Source organism: Brienomyrus brachyistius, chromosome 16, assembly GCF_023856365.1.
Source record: "Brienomyrus brachyistius isolate T26 chromosome 16, BBRACH_0.4, whole genome shotgun sequence".
Lineage (NCBI taxonomy): Eukaryota > Metazoa > Chordata > Actinopteri > Osteoglossiformes > Mormyridae > Brienomyrus > Brienomyrus brachyistius.
Window position 1 is genome coordinate 3,427,223 of NC_064548.1, and position 23,684 is coordinate 3,450,906.

General features: G+C 43.5%; 2 protein-coding genes across 8 annotated transcripts; one reads left to right on the forward strand and one right to left on the reverse strand.

The window, feature by feature from the left end:
* Positions 1-428: 428 nt before the first annotated feature.
* On the reverse strand, positions 429-14,150 carry mphosph8 (M-phase phosphoprotein 8). 7 transcript variants are annotated; one of them, XM_048977782.1, is made up of 15 exons: positions 13,902-14,150; positions 8,848-8,991; positions 7,452-7,607; positions 5,239-6,390; positions 5,056-5,152; positions 4,497-4,895; positions 3,381-3,503; positions 3,028-3,116; positions 2,777-2,917; positions 2,400-2,486; positions 2,141-2,295; positions 1,730-1,887; positions 1,521-1,645; positions 1,212-1,295; positions 429-786 (listed from the first exon to the last, which is right to left on the reverse strand). In XM_048977782.1, the coding sequence occupies exons 1-15, from the start codon at positions 14,004-14,006 to the stop codon at positions 745-747; spliced, it is 3,057 nt and encodes a 1,018-aa protein (XP_048833739.1). In that variant the 5' UTR covers positions 14,007-14,150; the 3' UTR covers positions 429-744. The 7 variants fall into 7 exon arrangements, with proteins under 7 accessions (XP_048833739.1, XP_048833738.1, XP_048833742.1 ...); XM_048977781.1 differs by having other exon boundaries at positions 5,239-6,393; XM_048977785.1 differs by lacking the exon at positions 7,452-7,607 and having other exon boundaries at positions 13,902-14,149.
* Positions 14,151-19,118: 4,968 nt separating this feature from the next.
* On the forward strand, positions 19,119-23,188 carry LOC125710274 (gastrula zinc finger protein XlCGF57.1-like). The gene is made up of 2 exons (XM_048979837.1): positions 19,119-19,484; positions 20,124-23,188. The coding sequence occupies exon 2, from the start codon at positions 20,329-20,331 to the stop codon at positions 21,937-21,939; it is 1,611 nt and encodes a 536-aa protein (XP_048835794.1). The 5' UTR covers positions 19,119-19,484; positions 20,124-20,328; the 3' UTR covers positions 21,940-23,188.
* The last annotated feature ends 496 nt before the right edge of the window (positions 23,189-23,684 follow it).

The following is a 23,684-nucleotide window of genomic DNA, read 5'->3' on the forward strand; positions in this document are numbered from 1 at the left end:
TTTCTCACCTGTGATCTTTGGGATCCTGGAACAACAGGAAGATCTTCCAGTGAACAATATATTGACCTTTAATATTAATGAGGCATGCATGTCACTGCAGCCTTTCCTACTTTACCCCAAATTTCGACACGGAGTATGACACAGTACATTAGTGTCTGTAAGGTATGTGGGCAAGATCACAGGCGAAAAAGCATTAAATAGGGAGCAAATAACCAAGAACCCAATACTGCAAAAAAAACCTTATGGAAACTGACATTTGCTTTGAAGAGGAAAGTTACAACTTCACACTCTGCCTCCCACTGTGTTCCATGGGGAAAAGCGCACAAGTACTCCGGTGGCAAGATCAGACCCAAAAGGCAGATTTCCAGGGGGTGGTGGATTCTTTGAATCTCATGGTGCATGATGCAGAGTGTTATTCATGAACAGAATTCTGGGTAGGCAGCATTTATTGGAGTCATCAGTTCTTGTCCTCAAAAACATAGAGCACGCTGTGTGTGGTTCCGTGCGTGGTTCCGTGCCCCAGGGATAATCATATTCTTTGCACGCAGGCAGCCCATTCCCAATGGGCTCAAGCTCTTGGTGAAACTGTATGGGCAAGAGACTCGGTCACTCCATCATCCTGGGCTAGTCTTTCATCTTGATGGATATGGCTGGGGCCATACTCAAGGATAAAGAACAAGGCTGCACAGGAATGTCCTGAACTTGGTTTAGGGTGCAGTTGACCTTTGACCCGAGGCATGCATGTCACTGTAGTTGGACTCTGTATGCACAGATGAGCAGCTTGACCTGGAGGGCCGACAGAACATGCATTACATGTAGAATAAAACAGAAACCAAGTGCTTCTTGACTTCATATACAGATGAGGTACAAAAAAACACATTAAACCTGAAAACAGCAGAACTTGGTTTGGTGATTCTCAAGGCTAATTCCTCTGTAATTAATACATTGTTTCAATGACACAATGTCTCCAGCACAATATACTGTTATTTAATGCAGTAACTGAAATCATTTTTGTCTCACCAAACCCCACTCAGTAATTGCACAATTACTGTGCTTCATTCATACTCTTATTGCCTCCAGACCTGCCTGCTCTGAACATGGCCAATACATTTATTATTGCTGATTTTTGATCTCTGAATACTTCCATCCTTCGAAACTGACTCGTTGTTTTAGAGGCTCCTGTGACCAGTCATCAAGGTGAACAGTCTTACCTTGGCAGTGGGAGACTCTGCCAGTCGTATAAAAAGCTTATTGAGACCCGGTACTGGGCTGAATGAGTAAATGAAGTGACTATCCTGGAAAGGAGAGGAACAGGACACACTGAGTTGGGCAGTGTGATAAGCCATAGAAAACAACTGATGGTCATAGCTAACAAGCACGTCTCCACACCTATAAATGACTAAACACATTGCCACCTTTGGAAATTTTATTAAAATGAGTTAAATGACTACATATTCAACTCTAGTACTGCATGTCATATCGCCACCTTCAGTAAACCCTGAATAGTCCACCTAGCTCACCAGGAAGATGGGAAGTTGGAACTTGTCATTGAGCACAACAGCATGGACACTACAAGGCCCACAAAGTCTAGCCGTGATCTCGCTCAGGAAGTTGGCATGAAAGATGAAGAGAAGGATGCCTGTTCCTGGAAGAGAAGCAGACCTAGGTCACATGGGTTTCAGCTTAGCCCATTACACCTTTAACGTGCACAGGTGTACCTTATACATACCCTCAGCGGGGGTGTGCGGGGGAGCTTTGTAATTAAATTCCAAGGAGAAGTCTGGACCCTCGCAAAGCCGATGGCAGGCTAACGGAAAGACGGGCTCCAGTACAGCCAGCCGCGTCTCAAAATATGCCCGAATGGTGTCTTCGGCCACACTAGATAGCCTGCATGATTTGTGGTAGTGGGGGAACAGGGATGAGCTGTGAGTCATAACAGTTCTTTATTTGGCTGCCTAGACCCGAGATGTACATTAGGCAGACTGGAACATACATGTCAAGGCAAAATTTTCCAAGGCCCGAGTGACATGTTCCACTGTTCCGGAAGGTGGCTTGTTAAAGAGCACCTATTTAATGAGGCTGTGCCTCTTTGTTGCACATAGTCTGGACAACAGGTTTTCTCTGCCCTTTCAGAACTTACGTCGCCATGTGGTCCTTGATGTGATCATAGACCATGATGTTGTTGCTCAGTTTGGCGAAATGCATAGCATTGTTCTGATGTTTAGATAGGATATTGCAGTCAGCCCCATACTCCAGCAAGAGACGTACAATGTCTGCATTTCCCCTCTTACATGCCTGGAAGGAGGTTCAGAAAACACAATCAAGATGATGTTATAATACTTAACATGAACTAACAACATTTCATTTTAAACAATGAATCCTCTGACTGATGAACACACCTTCATGAGAGCCGTTTCACCACTCAGCGTCTGGGCGTTGACATAGGCCCCTGCTTCTAGGAGTATGGCAACCGTTGTCAAGAAGTTCTGAGGAAAATTACAAAATTCAGGGATGGACACATGGACAAGATTTACAAATAAGACAAAAACAATGATTTGAGAAATTAAATGTAATACAAAAGCAAAGCACAACAAAATATAAACAAAATTTGGCTGTGTGAATGAAAAAAATCTTTCGACCAGACAGCCAAGGATAGGCATGGAATGGATGGATTCCATGTTAAATGTATGGGAAGACAGAATAGACGGAGAGGCTGTATAGAAGCAACAAATGAAGATGGGGAAAGTGTGAAGGAAACAAGGGCCAGACGCCATACTTTTTCTGCTGCGTGCATCAGGGCCGTGCTGCCGTTCTTCTGCCGGCCGTTCACCCGCGCTCCCTTCTTGATCAGCAGCCTCAGGATATCGTCCTGCCCGCCGGCTGCCGCCAGCATGGCCAAAGACATCCCACTCGAGTCCTGCATTCAAGTGGATTCTCTGAGGGCCTCTCCCAAAGCCTCAAAGTTCTGCAGATTCACCATTAGCTGTACACTGGGTCTACCCATGTTCCTGAGAAAGCTTGCCCTACCTCCTGATCTAGGTTGTAGTCCTCTTTGGAATTAAGTGCCAACCGTACTGCCAGGTAATCGCCACTCTTCACCGCCTCTCGAAACTCACCTATAGTAGGTGGGGTATAGTAATATAAACAATATATTTAATCACTCTATTTACAGTAATTCGTTTGTCTTTTCAACATAATGGGTCTTTCCCCAACAAAGGTTCCTCTATAGATTTCTGGAAAACAATGCGTAAAATTACACCTTCTCCTGCAAGTAGAATGCAGGAAACCGATTGTCTTAGTTTACGTCATAATTTGGGTTTCTTCCTGAACATTACGCGGGACATCAGCTATGGAATGTCTGTGTATCCAGTCAGACTCACTTGGAGATATGGTTGCAGCAGACAAAACCTCATCTTCCCCATTCAAGTGCTTCTGAAAGTCCTCCAGTGTCATCCAGTCCAGTTTGAGGTCCACCCCAAGGTTCAAGGAAGCCTGCCCCCTGTCTGTCACAGCATACATCACACACTCCGGTTACAGAACTAACAGCAATGCTTACAGATAACAGAACAGTATTCTGATACTCAGAGCAATTTCTGGAATTTATAACTGAGGGGGAAAAAGCAAATAGGCTTAAGCTAAACTTTAGAAAAACTCCAATAAATTCCATTGTGTAATATTCTTTAACCACTGTGAAACCTATTACACATTCAATGCTAATCGGTCGATTTTTAGCATGTTCGGCTCAGACTGGAGACTAGCCGGTCAGTCTCATGTATTTCCAATACCAAACCGTTTCGTTTTACACGTGCCATATGTCATCCGCACAACGGGGCAGGCAATAGCCTCACATCCACATGCACACTCACAGCTACACGATAACATATCGTTAGCATGGAAGTTCTTCACTGTGAGTGAAGACAACACAAAGCTTGCCATTTGTAATACATGTAAAGCTAAAGTAAACCGCAGGGGAACCACCACGAAAACATAGTGAAACATCGGAGATAACCTTTGAACTGATTATTGAACATACACCAGATAATCTTGAAAAGGAATAATCGATAAAATTGCAAAGCTAGCTAAGTTTGTTTTCCTATGACACAATAGAAATGTTTTAGCGAAACTTTAACCCCCTGCGGTATAATGTCCGTATAGTATGAAGGTAAGAAACAGCCTGATCTTAATCTAGCTCACTAGCAATGTAAGAATGGTATGAGAGTAAAATGTGATGTTGGTATTAATAATATTATCCTGCACCTATTGCACAGTCCCAAGTCACACAATCCTGGGGGGGGGGGGGACTAGTTAAAAGATCAGGGAGTGTTTTGCTTCTGCAGAAACGTTCTGCTGTTCATTAAAATATGAAAGATTCACACAGAAGTTCAAGTCAAGTCTGAGGGCGATCAGGAACAAGTCTGAGTGTCCATCCCTGGTTAACAGTGAAAGCCTGACTGCTGTTCCGGCCAGGGCAGGTTTGAGTATAGCCCCAAGCTTACCAGTGTTCAGGGTCGGCTCCCGAGTCTCCCGACTGTCATCGCAGGCCATGTAGAGCCGTGGCTCGCCATCTTCCTGCTTCCTTTTCTTCTCCTTCCACTTTCCCGTTGCCGTGGCTAATGACTCTTCTGCTGGTTCTGGTGACGCTGCTGGCACCTTCTTCTCCAAGCGATCGCTCCTCACCTCTTCCAACCTTCCCTTTCTCTCCCAGACATCATCCGGCGTGGTTCTGATCCGTCCCGGCACCTCGTCGGGCTTCTCGTCCTTTTTTTCTGTGGGGCCCTCGGGCCTGCCCTTCACCTGGTCCTTTGCACCCTCAGCTGCCTCCTTGCCCTCTGGTGAATGGTCTAATCTGCTTGGCCTGTCCTCTGCCTCCGCTGGGCTGTTTGTTGGCTGTGAAGCTGAGGCAAAGAGAGGCCAAGTACACTACACCATCCACCAGAGGATACAGAGGTCCAGCCTCAGGTTGCTTAATTCAGATGACCCCCACATTTAATTATATCCATACATCAGGTTTACAGTACACGGTTAACGCACGGCGCCAAGCTCCCCGCTACTTACCATCTGGACCCTTGAACTCTTTATGGGCTTTCTCTAGTTCCAACCTATTCTGCATCACCTCCTTCACTGACCTCGTCCTCTTCTCTGCCTTTGCAGCCTTATATATAAGGAGGGGTAAAGTATAAAATTATACATTTACAGATGTTTCATTTTAACACTGATGCTGAATTGGTGCATGCTGACCTTTATCTTGTGCTCTCCTCGTGTCTCTGTGCTTGAATTCAGTACATGGACCGTCTGTCTCCTGAGCACCCGGTCCTTGGCCTCAAAGTTCAACAGAAACTTTTCAAAGAGATTGGTGGACCCTGACTGCTCCTTTTCCACGCTCTCCTTCTGCTTTTTTGAAGCCAGGGCTGAACTAAAGGCCAACCCAGCTCCGTCTTGCCTCTGCTCATCTGGTTCCTTGGCCTTGGCAGAACTAGCTGCAGAAGAGCTTGTCTTCTGAGCCATGCCCTCTTGCGCTTTGGCTTTCCCCCTTCGCTGGATGGAGGTAGTGGCATCGCTAGAATCGGAAGACGGCAGCCCATGGTCATCGTCCACGCTCCGCTTCACCTTCGCCATGCCCCGACTGTTCATCAGGTTCTTTAGCTTCTGATGACTGGACTCCCTCAGTGGAGGTGTGGCTTCATGTGGCGACGCCTGCTGCTGTACCTTCTTCTTGTTCTTCTCCTGGATGAGGTCCTTGATGCCCTGCAGCTTTAGGCTTGCAGGCTTGTTCTTTTTTTGCTTGGCCTTCGCCTCCTCCCCTGACCTGGGGGGTCCTTCGGGCGGCTCGCAGCTCTCTGTGGCAGTCGTGTCATCAGTCTGCATGCTGGCTGACTCAGATGGTGCTTCGCTGTTCAAGTCTTCCTCAGCCTGCACTGCCGAAGCTGCCTCCTCTTCGTCCTCCACACGGGGCACGTTCTGCTCACTTTTCCTCCTGCTCTTCTTCTTTTTGTTCTCTGTCCGGACCTCCTTCTTGCCTTTGCCTCCATCTCTGACCTTGTCTTTTGTCTGCCGTTTTGATGCACCAATGATCTCTTCCTCTTCTTCATCATCTTCATCAGACACAAGAGGCCTCTTCTTGGTTTGGACAGTCTTTTTTAATGGTGCTGAAGGTATAACCGGTTCATTGTCCACCACCTCCGACTCGTTGCCGTCGGACTCAGGTCCAGGCAGCGGCTTCCAGCGCTCCTTCTCCTTCCGCCGTTTCTTCTTCTTCTCTGTGGTCACATCCTCAGCCTCTGCTTTTGACTTCTTCTTTTTCTTCTTCTTCTTGGGTGGGGATTCATCCCTCTTACTCCTGCCGCCCTCGCTCTCCGAGTCTGCATCAAACAGGTCACTCTTCATCGGCAGCTTCTAACAAACAGGACAGAACAAGGGCTGATGTCATCGTCAGGGGTTCTCACTTATCCCACACATGTAATTCTGGATTGTGGCCAATCTTCATGGCCTGGCATCAATCAGGATCCGTTCACTTATTTTGTCAATTAGGTACTGTTGTAATAATTAACTATTTTAATAACTGCTGCAATTTTAGAAATATAATAAAATCGGGCTTCCTTAAAAAACAGATCATGGCTTTCATGAATATTACATCCCCTCAAATGACTTCTGGGAAGAGTTTCGACAAAGCTAGATTTCCTGGTTAGCTGGATAATTTAAGCCAAACATGAAAACTGTCCAATAGGAAAGGAAGTTAGTGACATTCCTGCTGGACAGTCCTTACATTTGGCTTAAGTTTTCTGGCTAATGAAGACATCCTGCTTTGTGGAATGCCCTCCCGCACTGCAAAAAAGCTATATGAACAATGAAATCCCAAAATCCAATATATGAAATATATATCCAACAATGAAATCCCAAAATATAAATACACACAGAAAATTATACCCAAAGATGATAAAAAATCTCATTAATATCCAACAGGAAATGCAACCATAATAAAAAGAAACCTTACCATGACCCCATCAACAAATGTCCAACCATCGTGTGGGAAGAGAAAAGGGAAGACCAACTCATTTGTAATATTCATGGAGGCAGCTGCCATCAAAGAAACAAATTCTATGTTTTGTTCACACATGCTCAGACATGCAAGCGTATCTTTGGCTCCCCAACAACGAGAATCCAATCCTTCCACTCGCCTTTAGAGGAAGACAGACACCAAACAAAAACACTACAAAATCACATACACAGGCAAAGCCTACATTTCCATAAACACCATACCACCAACACAGTGGAAAAAGTAAAGCACTTTAACGTTTTTCTCCTTTCCCGGTGCCAGAGTGACCTCTCAAACTATCACTGCACGGTACACGCAGAAAACCTCCACCTACCCGCCTCACCCGCTCACCCACCAGCTAGTGACAGGCAGGGGAACAAACTGGTGGGCGGAGCTCAGGTATAAGCTGGGGTCTTACCTGTAGGAGTGGGTCCCTGCATGACCCACGGTGTGGGCCTGTGACCTCTTCCTCCTTCTCCTGCAGCTGATGGGTTCCCACAATACCCTGGGGTGTCTCTGCCGGCAGGCGAAGGCTCTGCCCTGCACTACAGCCTACTGCCTGTGCTTTCTCCACCTGCGTTTCATTTCCAAAGATTTGACACGGATCAGAGGTCAGACGTGCTCCCAGTCTACAGAGCCTTGGTGGGCCACGGGCAAAGGCCCGTCCTAGACCAAAGCATTCAGCTCACGCAGCTTCTGCAGCCTCCCGCAGGCCAAGGACCCTAAACGCTGCCACTGCGGCTTTCCAGGTAGCAAACAGGAGCCCGAGTTCAGAGCAGTCATGTGCCTTCTCATCAACCTGTTCTACAAGAGCACTAGTCTTGTAAATGGAAGCCTCTGGAAAGCAGAGAAACCTGCAGATGCCAGAACCTGACGAATAACGCAGTGACAGCTGCCATTCTTCCAAGAAACCGACCGTTTCTATACCATAAGTTAGAGCTGTAACAGTACATGTATTTGTTTGGTACATTATTTTCAGTTTAGTGTGCACAATGAAATAAATTAATACATTTACTAACACTGACAATATCTAAATTTACAAGTACCTGTTTAACATGGAAAACATTATGCTAACTGTGAATGAGTGGGTTATGGCTAATGCTGGTTACAGTCAGTCATATTCAGTGGTTTGGGGACATTTTGGTTTCCCAATGAACTACACCAGCACTGGGGAGGGAGAGAGAGAGAGAGAGAGAGACAGACGGATACTTTATTAATCCCAAAGGAAATTTAGGGAAACAATCAGAGCTGCTGGATAGGCTGCTACTCATGGCAGCGCTGGAAGTTACCACCTGTAACTTATTACCTACGCTCCGGCTGGAAGTGTCCAGCCAAAACCAAAACTGTCTGTTGGCTATGATACACCGAATTCAAATATGTTGCTGGCAACACGTCCAACATGGTAACTCTTGAGACACCACCCTCAGAGTGTATGAGCACAGCAAGTCAGAAACAGCCTCTGCAAGTGCCTCTCCCTCTGGCATTTATGGCGCTTTTGCCAGGAAATTCAGACAAGTCTAAAAAAAAATAACTATGGCTATAGGGGTGCGTATCGCTACAGTCATTCGACCATACTTGACAGTAGAATTTTGAAATAAATTCCATTTTCCCGGTTGTACCAAAATTGCACAGAACCATGAACCCAAAACCAAGGTTTGTACCAAACCAAGAATTTTTTGTACTGTTACACCCTCACTTCCTGGGCCCAAAACAAGGCTAACCATTGTGCAGCCAACGTCTTCACCATGATCGAGGCTGAAATTATCCTTAAGCCCCAGGGAAACCTGCTGGATAATGATGAAACCCAGACTCACTCCAGGGGCCTCCTTCTTTGTCTCGGCCAGCCTCCTCCGGTAGGCGAGGAGCACCTCTCGGCAATCCTCCAGGTGAGACTCTGGCTCCCAGGTATCGTCGTCTGAGGTGTAGTTCTTCCAGCGCACGCGGTACAGCACCTCCCCCTGGAGCAGAAAAGGAGTAGTGTCTACAGGTCAAATCAATAAGCAGATGTAAGATGTGTACATTCTTCCCATTCACATTTAAGCAGACAGGTTTGGGTGGATGAGTGAGAAAGGAGGTGGGAGGAGGAAGGAGCATGGAAAGACCGTAAAGACTGTTCACATCAAACACAGACTGATAATGACTCACCCCCAAAGCAGTGCACAAAAAAAATGCAGCCAGGCAAACAAAAATTTCACATGCAGAATTACATCACGAGCGCACACCATGCTGCATCAGCTGTGGCTTGTCTACATGGAAGATCTGATACCACGAGGTCTGCAATGTTCACACATAGACTAGATCACAATATAGGCACACTCCCAACAACATCCAGCAAGTGAGGAATAGGGGTGGCAGGAAAAAAAAATAAATCACAGAATCCCAAAATCGATCGATCGATCCTGGTGACATTGAAAACATTTTTGCTGAATCTTACTTGTATCTGTCCCATCAACGTATAGGTGGTGCCTCTCTCCCCTGTACAGTGTACTGTTATTATCCTAACTAGGCTAAAGTAAATTCCATAAAGTTAGCCACTGACGCCAACAATGGTGGAAGGTGGCCCTCTAGCAGCAGTGCCTTCAGGCCTTAAAGCAGATGTCTGGAAGCATCTGGGGATTAAAGACTTAAATAAGATGAGCAAAGTCATCTGCAAAGTGTGCAGTATGGGGATGAAGTATTGTGGCAATATTTATATAATTCTAAGGAATCATTGAGGCATCACGCAGATGTTCTAAAGTCTCATTCAAAGCCAGCGGATCTAAAAGTCTCAGCTGGGGTTAGTTTATCGAGGGAGGTTCGGTATGTAATTTCATTTGACTGGCCGATTCAGATGGGAAAAGAAACGTGTGATTTCCCCAGATTTTCAGAGATAGTTGAGATAATAACCAATGCCATCCAGATCTTAACATCAAAGTTAATGCATCTAAAAAACAAATGACAATTTTTTTGGGTGACATATCCTCTTAACTTACTAAATCCAGCACAAAAACAGATTTTGTTTACTCCCAGCCATACAGCTGCTTACAAATTGGTGTACTCAGAAGTGTTATACTGCTCTGCACCTGCAGAAAACCTTGACGCAGAAGAGGCTATAGGTGTAGGTCGTCAGACGTTTATGGAAAAAAAAACTCCATTCAAGTTCCATTTTCAGTGGATAAATGCTTTCCACCTCTTTACAAATTATCACTGCACAGTCTTTACAAATATGACCTAATTACAGAGATGACAATTTGCACTGGACTACAATAACCGAAAGTAGTCCATGTTCACTGAAATACAGAAGGCCAGTCACTCCTGAATCTGTACCGTGGAAGTCTGTATTAATTGGACATGGCTGATTTAGACTGGCTTAAAATGAAGGACCTCATTCCATTGCAAACACACAAGAAAAAGATCTAACAGTAATCGTTTCTGGTTAATTGTTTCACATAGTAACAGACATTACCTAACAGTATTCTCTTTGTTGGTTAAATAAAAAAAATCAACTCTGACCTTTTTTAATGTTTGACATTAATCTACATGATAAATTGATTCTCAAAGAATTGTTCTAAAAACATAGGAAAATTGAATCAAAATTGAACTGAATTGAAACTGAATCAAAACTAGGCATCTGTGAATCGAAATCGGATCAAATTGTCAGGTCAGGGCTGACTGCCAGCCCTAGTGAGTAAACTACAAACTGTAGTCTAAGCCCTGAGGCAACGTCAGTCTGTACAGCCATGTAAACAATTGTCTTTTATTAAACCCTGACAAGAGTCAAGTTAATGTGCAGTAATGCACCATTTTCAGTTACCATACAACCACTCCTCATTTAGCAACTGAGTTCCGCTCCAAAGACCAAGCCTGTGACTGATTACATCTTTACTTCCATCTTTCATGCTTAATTTCTGTTATCCTTCATGAAGTGGGCATTTTAACAACATTCTTCCAGAAATCTCTCTCTCACTCTGGCATGCATTGTTATCAAGAGTACAAAATTGCGTGTGATCCCTTATTGAGGCAGCCGTTAAATGAGGAGTAGTTGTGCCGTGCTCCGAATTTCTGCTGCTCCAGTTCCCAGAGTCCGACAACAGCTCAACATCTGTGCTCCAATGTAAATTATTACCATGAGCATAAGTATTTTGAAAGTTAGGGGAGTCTAAAGACCCATGGATTTTACAATACATAGTGCTTGGTGGCCTTTATGAAGCTGAGCACACTATGCCAGGTGGTATATTCTTCAAGTACTTCAACAAATTGAATAAATACTGAAGCTGGGGAAAAAGGAGTCCACAGCCAACCAGGTTCAGCCTGGTTTGTATTTCACGGATAAAAACCAGTGGCTTACCCCTCTCAGTGGCTCCAACCAGTAGACAGTGAGAGAAACCATCATTCGCCATCATAACATATCAGAGGTTCTCGGCACCCACCGTGAAAACACAGTAGTCATCTGACATTAGGGGTTGACTCAGGTGGAACAGTGTCTGAGGCAAAACATTTCATTAATATTATATTTAGTATTACTAGTATTTCACATTTGTGGCTAAGACTAATTTCTACTGGACTGTTGTTTTTTGACTGCCTGAATCACTCCAGTAAAAATACCCTGTGCATGGATAAACCGGCCAACATTTATATGTACAAAATGAGGCCTTGGTGTAGAGGACTGCTTTAGGTGCGTGACAACAATGTATAAAGGGAGACACACACAAAGAAGGAAGCACAGAAGGGCACAGCGCAGCATGTGTATCATCCCCCATTTCTGTTCTGGGGACACAAACAAGATGAGAGATCCAAGAGCGTCAAACTGCACATATTAGTGCTGTGCGGTCACAGGGAGTGTCAGCAACCCGACTGTGTGCCTGTCTGTGTCTGACAGAGGAAGACAAGCAGAAATACACATATGCCCCCACCCCTCTTTCCCTGGTGTGTGAAAGCTGCCTCAGTGCAAAGCTCCCCCCTGCCCCCCACCCTGTATTTTTGTAGGTCTCCAGATCTCCAAGAGCCACAGTACACAGAAAGTGGCTGCCAGCAGCTTCAGTCTCTGGCCAGTTTCCTCTAGCCCCTCCTTAGACAGAGAGAATGTGAGCGGGAGAGTGTGTGCGCACGCGTGTGTGTATGTGTGTGTGCGCACGTCTACTCATTCCCATCACAGATTGGGGTCTTGGCACACACTGGACTCTCACTCCCACGAGGTTACTAAAGACCATTTTAAATTCAGCATTACTGACACCCTACACATTGCCCGACACACATATATCTCATGTCACCTTCACTCACATCAAGATGTTTGTTTTTCTTACACTGAAAACCAAAGACATTCCTCGTTGGACTAAAAACAAATGTCACACTGCAGAAATTCTATCCACGCCGCTGAGTGCTGCTTACAGACAGTAGGGGTTCCCCAAGTTTCAGTTGATCTGATTGCTCCCACTGCCCCTACACATCACTCTGCTATGCTGCTATTGCAATGAGATAATGCTGCTACAAAATAAGTGATAGCAATGCTGATTCCAAAGGAGATTCACGTAAACGGGAAGGGGACTCCCTTCTCTGAAAATGAGCAATGGGTACAGTCGGAAGAGGGCTAATCTGGCACACAGGGCTACACAGTGGGCTCAGCGTCTTTCCACTGCAGTCTCTAGCCCGAAATACTAACTGTCTAGTGGATCTACCACATGCTGTCTGATGCCAGGCTCCAGCTGTCCCCAAAATCCCTACGGGGGCCATTAAAAGGGAAGCCTGAGCTGTGGGGGGGGGGGATTCACTTTGGGTGTGGCAGCACACAGACAAGGCACTTTGCCTTGTAAAATGCAACTTACAGTGAGAGAAGAGCCCCTTTTAAATGAACAACACACTACAGCCCCCATTACAAGTTAAAAGTTGTGCACCACTGAACCCCCCCCCCTGCCTTTCTGTGTCTGTGGTCTGAGAAAGCTGAGGAAGGCAGGGGGAAATGCTTCTTCTGACATCCACCTGTCATTCCTGGATCTCGGTTAACCACAAAACAAAGAATACCGGATAAACTGACATTTTCAATAATTGACCCATCAGACCTGCTACCACTCACTGGATTTCCAGTAGAATGAACTGCCTGGCAGCCCCTGACCCACTCAATACCTAGTGTTTCGTGAAATTAATCTAGTAAAAACATTCAGAGATTAGTCAGTGATGTGTTAGTAGCCACATAAATATGCAGGGGAAAAAGATCACAACGTGATCCATATTAATCACTGCTTTAAATGATCAAAGTTCACATGTAACGTGACTGCGTATCAAACGTATTTCTGGGGTTCTACAAAAACTATATTTTCCTCTGCTTCCCACCCGTTGAGATGAATGATTAAAATGAGCTGAAATTGTTGCTATGCAGTCAAACAGGCAACGGGTTGACGAAAATAAACCGTGGGAACATATATATGGCTAATTGGCCCGCCTATAGTGTAAACGAAAAATAACATTCACGGAAGTGTTTTTCAGGGAGAGACTGAGCCGATGAAATGTCGTTTGGCCGAAAGTCAAAGCGCCGTTATTGCTGTCGCCGGTGACGGCGACTCAGCTCGCTCGTGAGTGCAGAGAGCTCGCCACCCGGAGCGCGCGCGCGCACGTACGCTCACACGCATACGGACTTGGGTGAGATGACTGACCAACAAGTATAAAATAGCTGCGTCAGGTGAGAAATTTAAACGTTAACTGCTTGAACGGGAAGGAAGGGGGAGTATGGTAACAGAAGTAGGACGCGCACGGGTTGCTGCTTCCACGCATGCAGTTACCATTTGCAATCATTTTCACACCGCCCTCTAAAGTTTGGCCACACAAAACATTTCTTGAATGGCAAGGAGCCATTCGCCCTCCCCGTTTTCCGACATTAGATAGCCCCCTGGCTCACCTTCTCTGTTCGCATATCAATAATCTTCTCCACCTCGTAAACATCCTCCTCCTCGTCCTGTTCGCTGTCTCCTGGTTCAGTCCTTTCGGCAGACGATACCTCCATCTCTGGTGATGTTGAATCTTCTGTCCTATTTATTTATTTTTAATCCAAACTTGTTTGCGTTCCAGAAATGCCCGCACCACAGTTCAGGCCGCACGGTCTGAGCAAGCGCTAGTTTTTTCCGCTCCCGGACGGAGGGGAGGGGACAGGACGCTTCTCTGAGGGGGCGGGCCATTGCGTCACCCGCTCAGCCAATAGCGTCGAAAGCTGGGACGAACAATTTTGGACGCAGGCAGTATGGTCAAACATATTAAAACAGGTGTAACTGCCGAGCAAGAGGGCGTATTGGATGAAAACCAGATCAAACTGGAATTAATGTTTTCTCAGTTCGAGAAAGTGGACTCGTCTGTAGACGTGGGTTATGAGATACGTCACGGGGAAACAAAACGGGAACACCTTTCACACTTCTTATTATAACATTAGTGCAGTTATAAGATATGTGCTTGTGGCACTCGGCTTTTGCGATTAACATCTTTCTGTGGACAAAAGTCTCTTGTTTTTCTGTACTTTACCGCCGTGATTAAATGCATGCTGCACTCCGGAAGAGGACAGAGGATTATATCCAAATCCATTTGGAACAAGATAAAATGCATTGTAGCGCTGCAACCAGTAGAGCAAATTGTTTCATTTCTAATGCTTTATTAATAGTCATTCTCAGCTGGTTCTTAAGCACTAAGGAATATAAAATAAGCGCTTACTCAGAAGGTATTAAATAAAAAAATATATACCTTTTAAAACACAGAAGACGGTGATTTTCAGTGTACAAGTCAGGGTCCGGGGAAAGAAGAATAACATAAAACATACAAGACGATAGATATTCAGTTAGGACTTTACGAGTTTGATATTTTTACTGAACATGCAAGCCCAAAAGAATCGATAATAATATTAAACTGTGTTTAAAACATCATATACCTTACTCTTGAGTATGTTAAAGAACTAAAAAGCTCTTTATGGTTACATAAGTGATTTAAAGCGCTGGGAGTGAATGTTTCTGACATTAACAGACGTTTAATCTTGCTTGTAAAGCCTGTTTACAAGCACATTCGGAGCACATTCAAATTCACCCCAACTGAAATTGATCTACAATAATCCCACATTTTTGAGTATACTATAAACTCTATTTCATTATAAAGCAGCAGTTAATTTCTGAAACTATATTTACCCTAAATATTTTATTTTTAGAATATTTTGACAAGGAAATTGCACACTTTTCACCAGCAGGTGTCAAATTGGAAATTCCATGTAATGAAAAATTACCTAGTCTTAAAACCCCTTGGACCATCTCAATAAGGAACAATTAATAGGTGAAATAAAGAGCCTCCTTGGTCTGGTGAATTGAAAGAGGAACACAGGAATTTGTCCTCAGTCCCACTGTGCAGCATCTCTATTTCTAAACTACCAATAGATTCCTGCTGAATGTCCGCGATGCACGTGCCCGCAGTTAGGCTGCTGTGTCCAAATCTGTTAATGTGGTGTCCAGATTGCTATTGTGCCACTATGTATACAACTACATGTAGTGTCCAGCAGGAGGGGGATGCCTTGCATGGCACTACATTTGGTTTTCATGCTGTTGCAGGCATGCCTGGCATTTTAGGTGCAGAGGGTGGAAGGCTTGTTCCTGTTGGTATTCCCAGCCTCCTGAATCCCATCTGCACCTGTCAAAAATGCTTCTCAGCACTAGGTATAAATGTCCAGGTGATATGCAACCTTCAAGGACATTGTGGCCAAGTGGTCTGGGAGTCCACATGATGCTTATATCTGCTCCAGCTTTGAAGTGTGTCACGTGGCAAAGAATGGTGCATTCGCTGGTTATTGGGAGACAGCAGGTACATTAATGGTGAAGAGCAAGATCATGGCTGCCACCAAAGCTAGAAAGGCAGGCTGGCAGCAAGTCACTCACAGCGTAAATGCTTGCAAACGGTGTGATTGTTATTAAGAAAAAGTAAATAATTGTCATCATTTTCAAATAAGATAAGATAAGAAAAAACTTTATTTATCCCGAGGGAAATTCTTTTGTTCTTTACATGCTCAGTGCAACAATAGGAATAAAGGTAAGGTAAAGAAAATAATAGTGCAAATAACTATGAGTAATACTTTGTATTATAACTATATAAATGCTCATAAATACTCATACTCTGTACAAAGTAAAAAAAAAAATGTGCTTTGTGGTTTTCGTAACTATCCTTAGTCTTTATAATCCATTTTTGATTATTCATCCATCCATCCATTTTCCAAACTGCTTATCCTACTGGGTCGTGGGGGGTCCGGAGCCTATCCCGGAAGCAATGGGCACGAAGGCAGGGAACAACCCAGGACGGGGGGCCAGCCCATCGCAGGGCACACTCACACACCATTCACTCACACATGCACTCCTACAGGTAATTTAGCAACTCCAATTAGCCTCAGCATGTTTTTGGACTGTGGGGGGAAACCGGAGTACCCGGAGGAAACCCCACGATGACATGGGGAGAGCATGCAAACTCCACACACATGGAACCCAGGTGGAGACTCGAACCCGGGTCCCAGAGGTGTGAGGTGACAATGCTAACCACTGCACCCCCCTGCCACCCCATATGAAAATTCAAATATTAATTAAAATTTCTTTGTAATTTGGAAAACCATGGGCTGTGCAAGAGATGCTATAAACTCAAATTGCTGAACTAATATCTCATTAAAGCAAAGATTGACTCTTCGTAGATATTGACAAGATTTTCACACATAGTGAATGAGCTCAAAATGCAAAAATGATCAGTGTGTATCTCTGACTGTGGACATCAAAGGTCTGAGACTAAAACTTTCCTGACTTGCTTTATGAAAGGTATTGCAACCTGAAGAGTGAATATCATATATACAGCCACAGGGCTTGGACAAAGTGACTGAACTACCTGGCCAATAGTGTTTGAGGTTTCACGCCTATATATGCGTGGCCTGGTGGCCAATCTTCACGGATTGTACATTCCACCAGTAAGAGCAGAGTGTGAAGGTTGAATTAGCAGAGCAATAGTACAGCTGTACATAAAATATTGTAATCAGCACCTCATAATAGGAAACACATCAGAGTTCAAATGAAAACATATGGCTCCATAACCTCCGGTCATGTACCAACAGCATTCAAAATAGCCAGGGTCATTCCCATCCTAAAAAAACCCACTCTAAATCCCTCAGACACTTGCAGCTACCGACCAGTATCGCTTCTTTCCTTCCTTTCAAAAATCCTCGAACGTACAGTCTACAACCAGCTTTCTCTCTATCTCTCTCAGAACAACCTCCAGGATCCTAATCAGTCTGGCTTTAAAGCAGCTCACTCTACAGAGACTGCCCTCTTAGCAGTCACTGAGAAGCTACATGCTGCCAGATCAGCCAAACTGTCATCTGTCCTCATCCTTCTTGACCTATCAGCAGCATTTGACACGGTCAACCACAAAACTCTCCTATCCATCCTTAGGAGTCTTGGCATTGGTGGCCTGGCCTGGCGCTGGCTGGCTTCCTACCTAGAAGGCCGAACATACCAAGTGACATGGAATGGATCCACATCTACTCCACGTTGTCTTTCCACCGGTGTCCCTCAGGGCTCGGTTCTTGGCCCTCTCCTATTCTCCCTCTACACTAAATCTCTTGGCGAAGTTATATCCTCACATGGCTTCTCCTACCACTGCTATGCCGATGACACTCAACTCATCCTCTCCTTCCCTCCCTCAGACACTCATGTCTCCACTAAGATCTCTACATGCTTGGCAGACATCTCATCTTGGATGACCACTCACCAGCTAAAACTCAACACTAGTAAAACTGAGCTGCTTTAAATCCCGGCTGACTCATCCCCCCTCCAGGACCTTGCGATCTCTTTCGACAACTCCCTGATCCGTCCTTCGGTTTCTGCTAGAAACCTTGGAGTTACCATAGATGATCGGTTGTCATTTTCCTCACATATCGCCAGTCTTTCTCGCTCTTGTCGGTTTCTCCTCTTTAACATCAGGAGGATACGTCCATTTCTTTCCACTCAGGCTACCCAGATACTCGTCCAGTCCCTCGTCATCTCACGCCTTGACTACTGTAACTCGCTTCTAGCGGGTTTACCACTGAGCGCCATCCGTCCCCTCCAACTGATTCAGAATGCAGCTGCTCGTCTTGTTTTCAACCTTCCCAAGTTCTCCCACACCACTCCTTTGCTGCGCTCCCTCCACTGGCTTCCTGTAGCTGCACGCATCAGATTCAAAACACTGATGCTGGCATACAAAGCCAAAAATTCTCTGGCACCATCCTACCTAAAGGACCTCATCACACCACGCTCTGCACCACGGTCTCTCCGATCCTCCAGCACTGCTCGACTGGTCCCTCCTCCCCTCAAGGCACAAGGAAGACACGCATCTCGGCTCTTCTCTGTCCTGGCACCTAATTGGTGGAATGAACTCCCCCTAGATGTCCGAACAGCTGAATCCTTGACTGTCTTCAAGCGACAACTCAAAACATTTCTTTTTCAGAAATACTTGACGTAGAACTTCTATATTCTTTCTCGACTCTTATTCTGGTGTGTTTTAAAAAAAAAACAAAAAAATAAAAAAAAAAATTCTGCACTACTCAATGGAGTTCTCAGAGATAGTATTCATAGCTTGGGTCCTTATTGAGCTAGCATCGGAAATTCATTGCAGAGTCTCAAAGCACTTATGTAAGTCGCTCTGGCTAAGGGCGTCTGCCAAATCCTGTAAATGTAAATGTAAATGTAAAACAAACTGTGGACAATGTGAGACATGTATTCTCTAATTAGTCCGTCTTTAAGAGCATGATCCTTAAACCAAACATGGGGGGGGTTCCACAAAGCAGGATTTCTAGTTATCCAAGTTAACTTAACATAGATGTCATAATTGTTGAGACTTTAAGTACAGCCCTAGTGACAAGCAAAGATACAAATTGGTACTGTAATTCTGGGATATCGGCCTACAAATAATGAATATACTGATAGTATTGTTCGTTAAGTAAAATATTGTTCAGGTATTGCCAATGTTTAAATTCCGCTTGTTGACTGCATGTTGGTGACAGTCATTAAATTAGGAGGCAGGTCACAGCATACTGACTGCATCCCGGGATCTAGTAGCTAACTCCCAGGCGGTAGGGGGCGCACAATACCAACACCATGAGCAGAAGTGGTGTACTTCGGGGATAGGGTTACAACCAGGTTACAGCAGTATTATGGATACTAGACATCGCGTAACTGTAAATAGTTACTTGATGATTTGAGGACGGGCTTTAACCCATCATTTTTAGCAGTGACAAGTCTAACAGATAAGTCTATTTCGAATAGCAGATAAAAAAAGACCCCACCAACCATGTCTGTCGAACGACAGGCATTTATTCTGTTCTCACTGTATATATTGACTTTAATTTGTCACCCTTAACAATTATTTTTGAGATTTTTCCAGCTGAACTCGCATAAATACCGTTAACATATCGCGTACAACGCTTATCCATCCAGAGAATATTGTGGTAAGTAGGACTTTCATAATCGAGTTCAGCGACGTTGCAGATATGTATAATATGTAGCACGAGGATTTATTGGTTTATTTGTATCCTGTAGCTGCATGCCACTCTGTAGGCAAGTTTTATCTGCATTATTGAATAAAAATTTATATAATAAAAAATTAAGTAGTATGTTATTGCTGGGGGTGGGTCATGAAGGATGTCTTGCGGCGTGGTGTTTGCCACTAATTATATTTATATGATTTTTTTTTATTTTGAGAGTTTGCTTTACATTCCGTATTTTGCATTTGTGATTTTGTTTTCATATACTGAACGTGTTATTTATATCATGGGTATTGTTAATTATTCACGCGGTAAAGTGTTAAAGTTTGCCTTTGCAAAAACTTGTTAGGTAAACGACGAATCAGTGAGACGCAAAATAATAACCCACGTGGAGCCGTGTTACGCAAGCAGCTACCTCCATTGGTGACGAGCCTCTTTAATGATATTCAGGTTCAAAAGGATTAAGAAATCAAACATTTACGTATTTAATAAAACTGGTAAATGTATAGCGATCGAGTGTAACAGCATAGGAGTAGTATCAGGTTCCATTTCCATTTGCATTGTCTTGTGTTTTACACGGTTTGTTTCATTTTTTTCTGCCAGGAACGGTATCAAGAACAGTGGGGACAACTGAACCCTGTCCATAAAGGGCAAATGGAAATTACATTTGGATATGGGGCCTTTAAGAACAGAAGACTAATAGTATAGTACCTAATACACAGTAAACGAAGTGTGGTGCTGCGGTGTTAATTAACACAACAGTAACTGTAAGAGCCAACAGACAGCAATCAGGTGCAACACAAGGGTCATGGCTTTGTGTGTTAAAAACGAATATGATACGGGCTCTTTATGCACTGGGGATTCAGCAGCAACACGGGAACCTGGCAGTCGTGGATCCTATCTGGATACTGAACAAATTAAAAGAGAAGTTGTTGATCCAGGCTACATCAAAGTAGACCAACATAGTGACTTGCAGTGCTTTGGTGATGCAGGGATAGAAGTTGAAGAAATGAAGTGTGAACCAGTTGGAGCTAAGACTGAAATCAAACAGTGTGAAGAGGATCTCAAAGAAATTATTGGAAATAGTATAGAATCTCAAGAGGAAAATCGGCTCTTAGTGAATTATAACTCTCAGTGTGGGAATGGGAGTAATATTTATACAGTAATTAACTGGTCAGATTGTATCCAGAGTACAAAGACATTTGACTTAAAAGACCAGCAGATTAAACCAAACAGAAATAAACATAGCTGTCCAGAATGTGGCAAATGTTTTACAAGATCTTATACTTTAGGGCAACACAAGAAAATTCATTCGGGAGAAAAACCGCACAATTGTGCTGACTGTGGAAAAAGTTTTGCCAATACAAAATATTTGGCAAAACACAGAAGAATTCATTCTGGGAAAAAAAATTACCTGATATGTGATTTGTGTGGGAAAAGTTTTGCAGATTCTTCATCTTTGAAGAAACACCATAAAGTGCACTCAGGGGAGAAACCCCACAGCTGTTTGGAATGTGGAAAAAGGTTTGCAGAAACATATTCCTTAAAAATGCATGTGCGACATCATTCAGGCGAGAAACCATACAGCTGTTCCCAGTGTGGGAAAAGTTTCTTCACTCTGTCGTCCTTAAAGAGGCACAAAAGGATTCATACGGGTGAAAAGCCAAATATCTGTGGACAATGTGGGAAAAGATTTTCGGATCCGTCATCTTTCAAAAAGCACCTTAAAGTTCATTCAGGTGAAAAACCACACAGATGTGCTGTCTGTGGCAAGTGTTTTGCAGAGGCTGAAACTTTAAGGAAACATATGAGGATTCATTCAGGTGAAAAACCGTACACCTGTTTCCAGTGTGGGAAGAGTTATACACAGGCATACCAATTAACAATACACAAGAGAATTCATTCTGGTGAAAAACCTTACAAATGCATTGAATGTGGCAAGTGTTATGCACAGGCAAACAACTTAACAGTACATATGAGAATCCATTCAGGGGAAAAACCATATAAATGTACGCAGTGTGGAAAGAGTTATACACAGGCAAACAATTTGACAATACATATGAGAATTCATTCAGATGAAAAGCCTTACAAATGTACACAGTGTGGTAAGAGTTTTGCTGAAGCCAACAGCTTAACAACACACACAAGGATTCATTCCGGGGAGAAACCCTACAGCTGTCCCCAGTGCGGGAAGGGTTTCATTTCTGTAGACTCCATAAAACGACACCAGAAAAGACATTTTAGTGAAAAACCTCATGGTTGCTCTGAATGTGGGAAGAGATTTGCTGATGCAGGATCTTTAAAACTGCATAAAAGAATTCATTCAGGGGAGAAGGCGTTCAGCTGTGACCAGTGTGGAAAGCGCTTTGGCTATCCATCCTCATTATGGTACCACCAGAAAATGCACACAGGTGACTAGATAAGCATAATTCATTTGAGAGTATGCTGGAAAAAAATTGTTATAACAAAGAAATAATATAGTTGTACTGCTACTGCAAAAAAAACACTGTTTGGGAAGTGTGTATAATACTACAAATGCACAATATGTTGGTTAATATTGCCAAACTTTAGTCAGTATTCAAAGTTAGCAGCATCGCAGCTAAAGATGTAATTACTAAAATCACAGAGATGATTGCATTACATCAGTGCTTCTCAACACGGTTTTCAGTCCACACTTCTGCTCCCTCTCAGGTCCTGGTAGGTTAGATGATCAGCCATTTTCCATATGGGAGAATGAGGGATTTCGTTGGCTCATTCACCACGTAGAAGCTCACTACACTCTCCCAATTCGGCTCTACTTCACTGACATCTCACTGCCTGCATTATATGATGTAGCTGCTGCACACATTCACAGGATCTTAAGAAGTAGTATCACCCACATCAGTTTCGCAGATTTGTGAAGCTCAAAGGTTAGTTATCAGTATCAGTAATAGACAAAAAAAACATTTGTTAACTATGGGTCAAAATGTATACATGGGTGTACCACTATTTGTTACCAGCATCACCATTGGTCGAAAATGTAATTGTGCAAGATGGCATGGTGACTAATTGAGCATTGCAGTAGTCATCACTTTCAGGCTTGTAGGTTTAATTATTCTCCATGGCTCTGTATGTATTCAGGTTTGCATGTTCTTCCTGTGTTGTGCTGGTTTCCTCCAGGTAATCTAGTTTTCTCCTGCAATCCATAAACATGGTAAATTGGTGTCTCTAAATTGCCCGTAGGGTCTTACTGTGCATCTGTAATCAACAGGAATCCTCTGCAGCATAGCATAGGCCCCACATCCACCACAGCCTTGTGCTGGAAAGGCGGTTATGATAGGTATGTGGATGGATGAAGACATGCATCGGAAATAAATAATCACAGTAAACCCACATATCAAGTGAATTTAATTACTGTGTCATTCACCTTTGAGTTTGCTTTTTCAATTTTGCAAATAATTTGTAAAGTTTTTAAATGTGAGATACTGCCAATAATTGTATGCAGATTTAATTAAAAAAAACTAAAAAGCATTAAATATTCCTGACATATCAAGTGTTGTGTAAATCAAGAACAGGGAAAATCCACTGGAGGAGAAGTGTAATTATGAATACATTTGAATAAAAAATGGAGATTATAATGCAGATCTGTGGGTACAACATTGCTTTTCAGTGAGAAACACAATAGTGTTGTAGACCAGTGTTTCCCAACCTTTTTTGAATTGTGTACCCCCTGAGAGATTTTCTCATACCACAAGTACCCCCTTTGTCAAATGTGTTGATGATTCAATAAAAGTAGAACGTACAACTGATTATCAAATTTAAAACATTTTATTAAATCTCCATAACTTGAACATTTAATTCATTAAGCAACACATCCCAGATAGATTTTCTTTCTATACCAGGGCACAGCTAATGGAATGGCTGATAATATTTACCCATCATCAGGGAAATTAAATATAAAATTTTTTTCCACGTACCCCCTGTAATGTGCTCGCGTACCACTAGGGGTACGCGTACCCCCGGTTGGGAATCACTGTTGTAGACTACAGGAATAGCAGACGTGTTGATCCACTATTGTCTAATGTTTTCTCATTCACTATTCCGTTTTATCACAATGACCATGTACCATTTTATTGAATAAAATGTCATCATTAAAAAACAAACAGGCTGCAATCACAAAAGGAA

Coding starts and splice junctions, on each gene's coding strand:
- mphosph8 (XM_048977781.1), bottom strand. CDS start 14,006: ATGGAGGTATCGTCTGCCGAAAGGACTGAACCAGGAGACAGCGAACAG. Junction 5,153..5,238: donor GAGGAGAGCACAAGATAAAG/GTCAGCATGCAC, acceptor CTTATATATAAG/GCTGCAAAGGCAGAGAAGAG. Junction 1,296..1,520: donor TCCAACTTCCCATCTTCCTG/GTGAGCTAGGTG, acceptor TCTCCTTTCCAG/GATAGTCACTTCATTTACTC.
- LOC125710274 (XM_048979837.1), top strand. CDS start 20,329: ATGGCTTTGTGTGTTAAAAACGAATATGATACGGGCTCTTTATGCACT.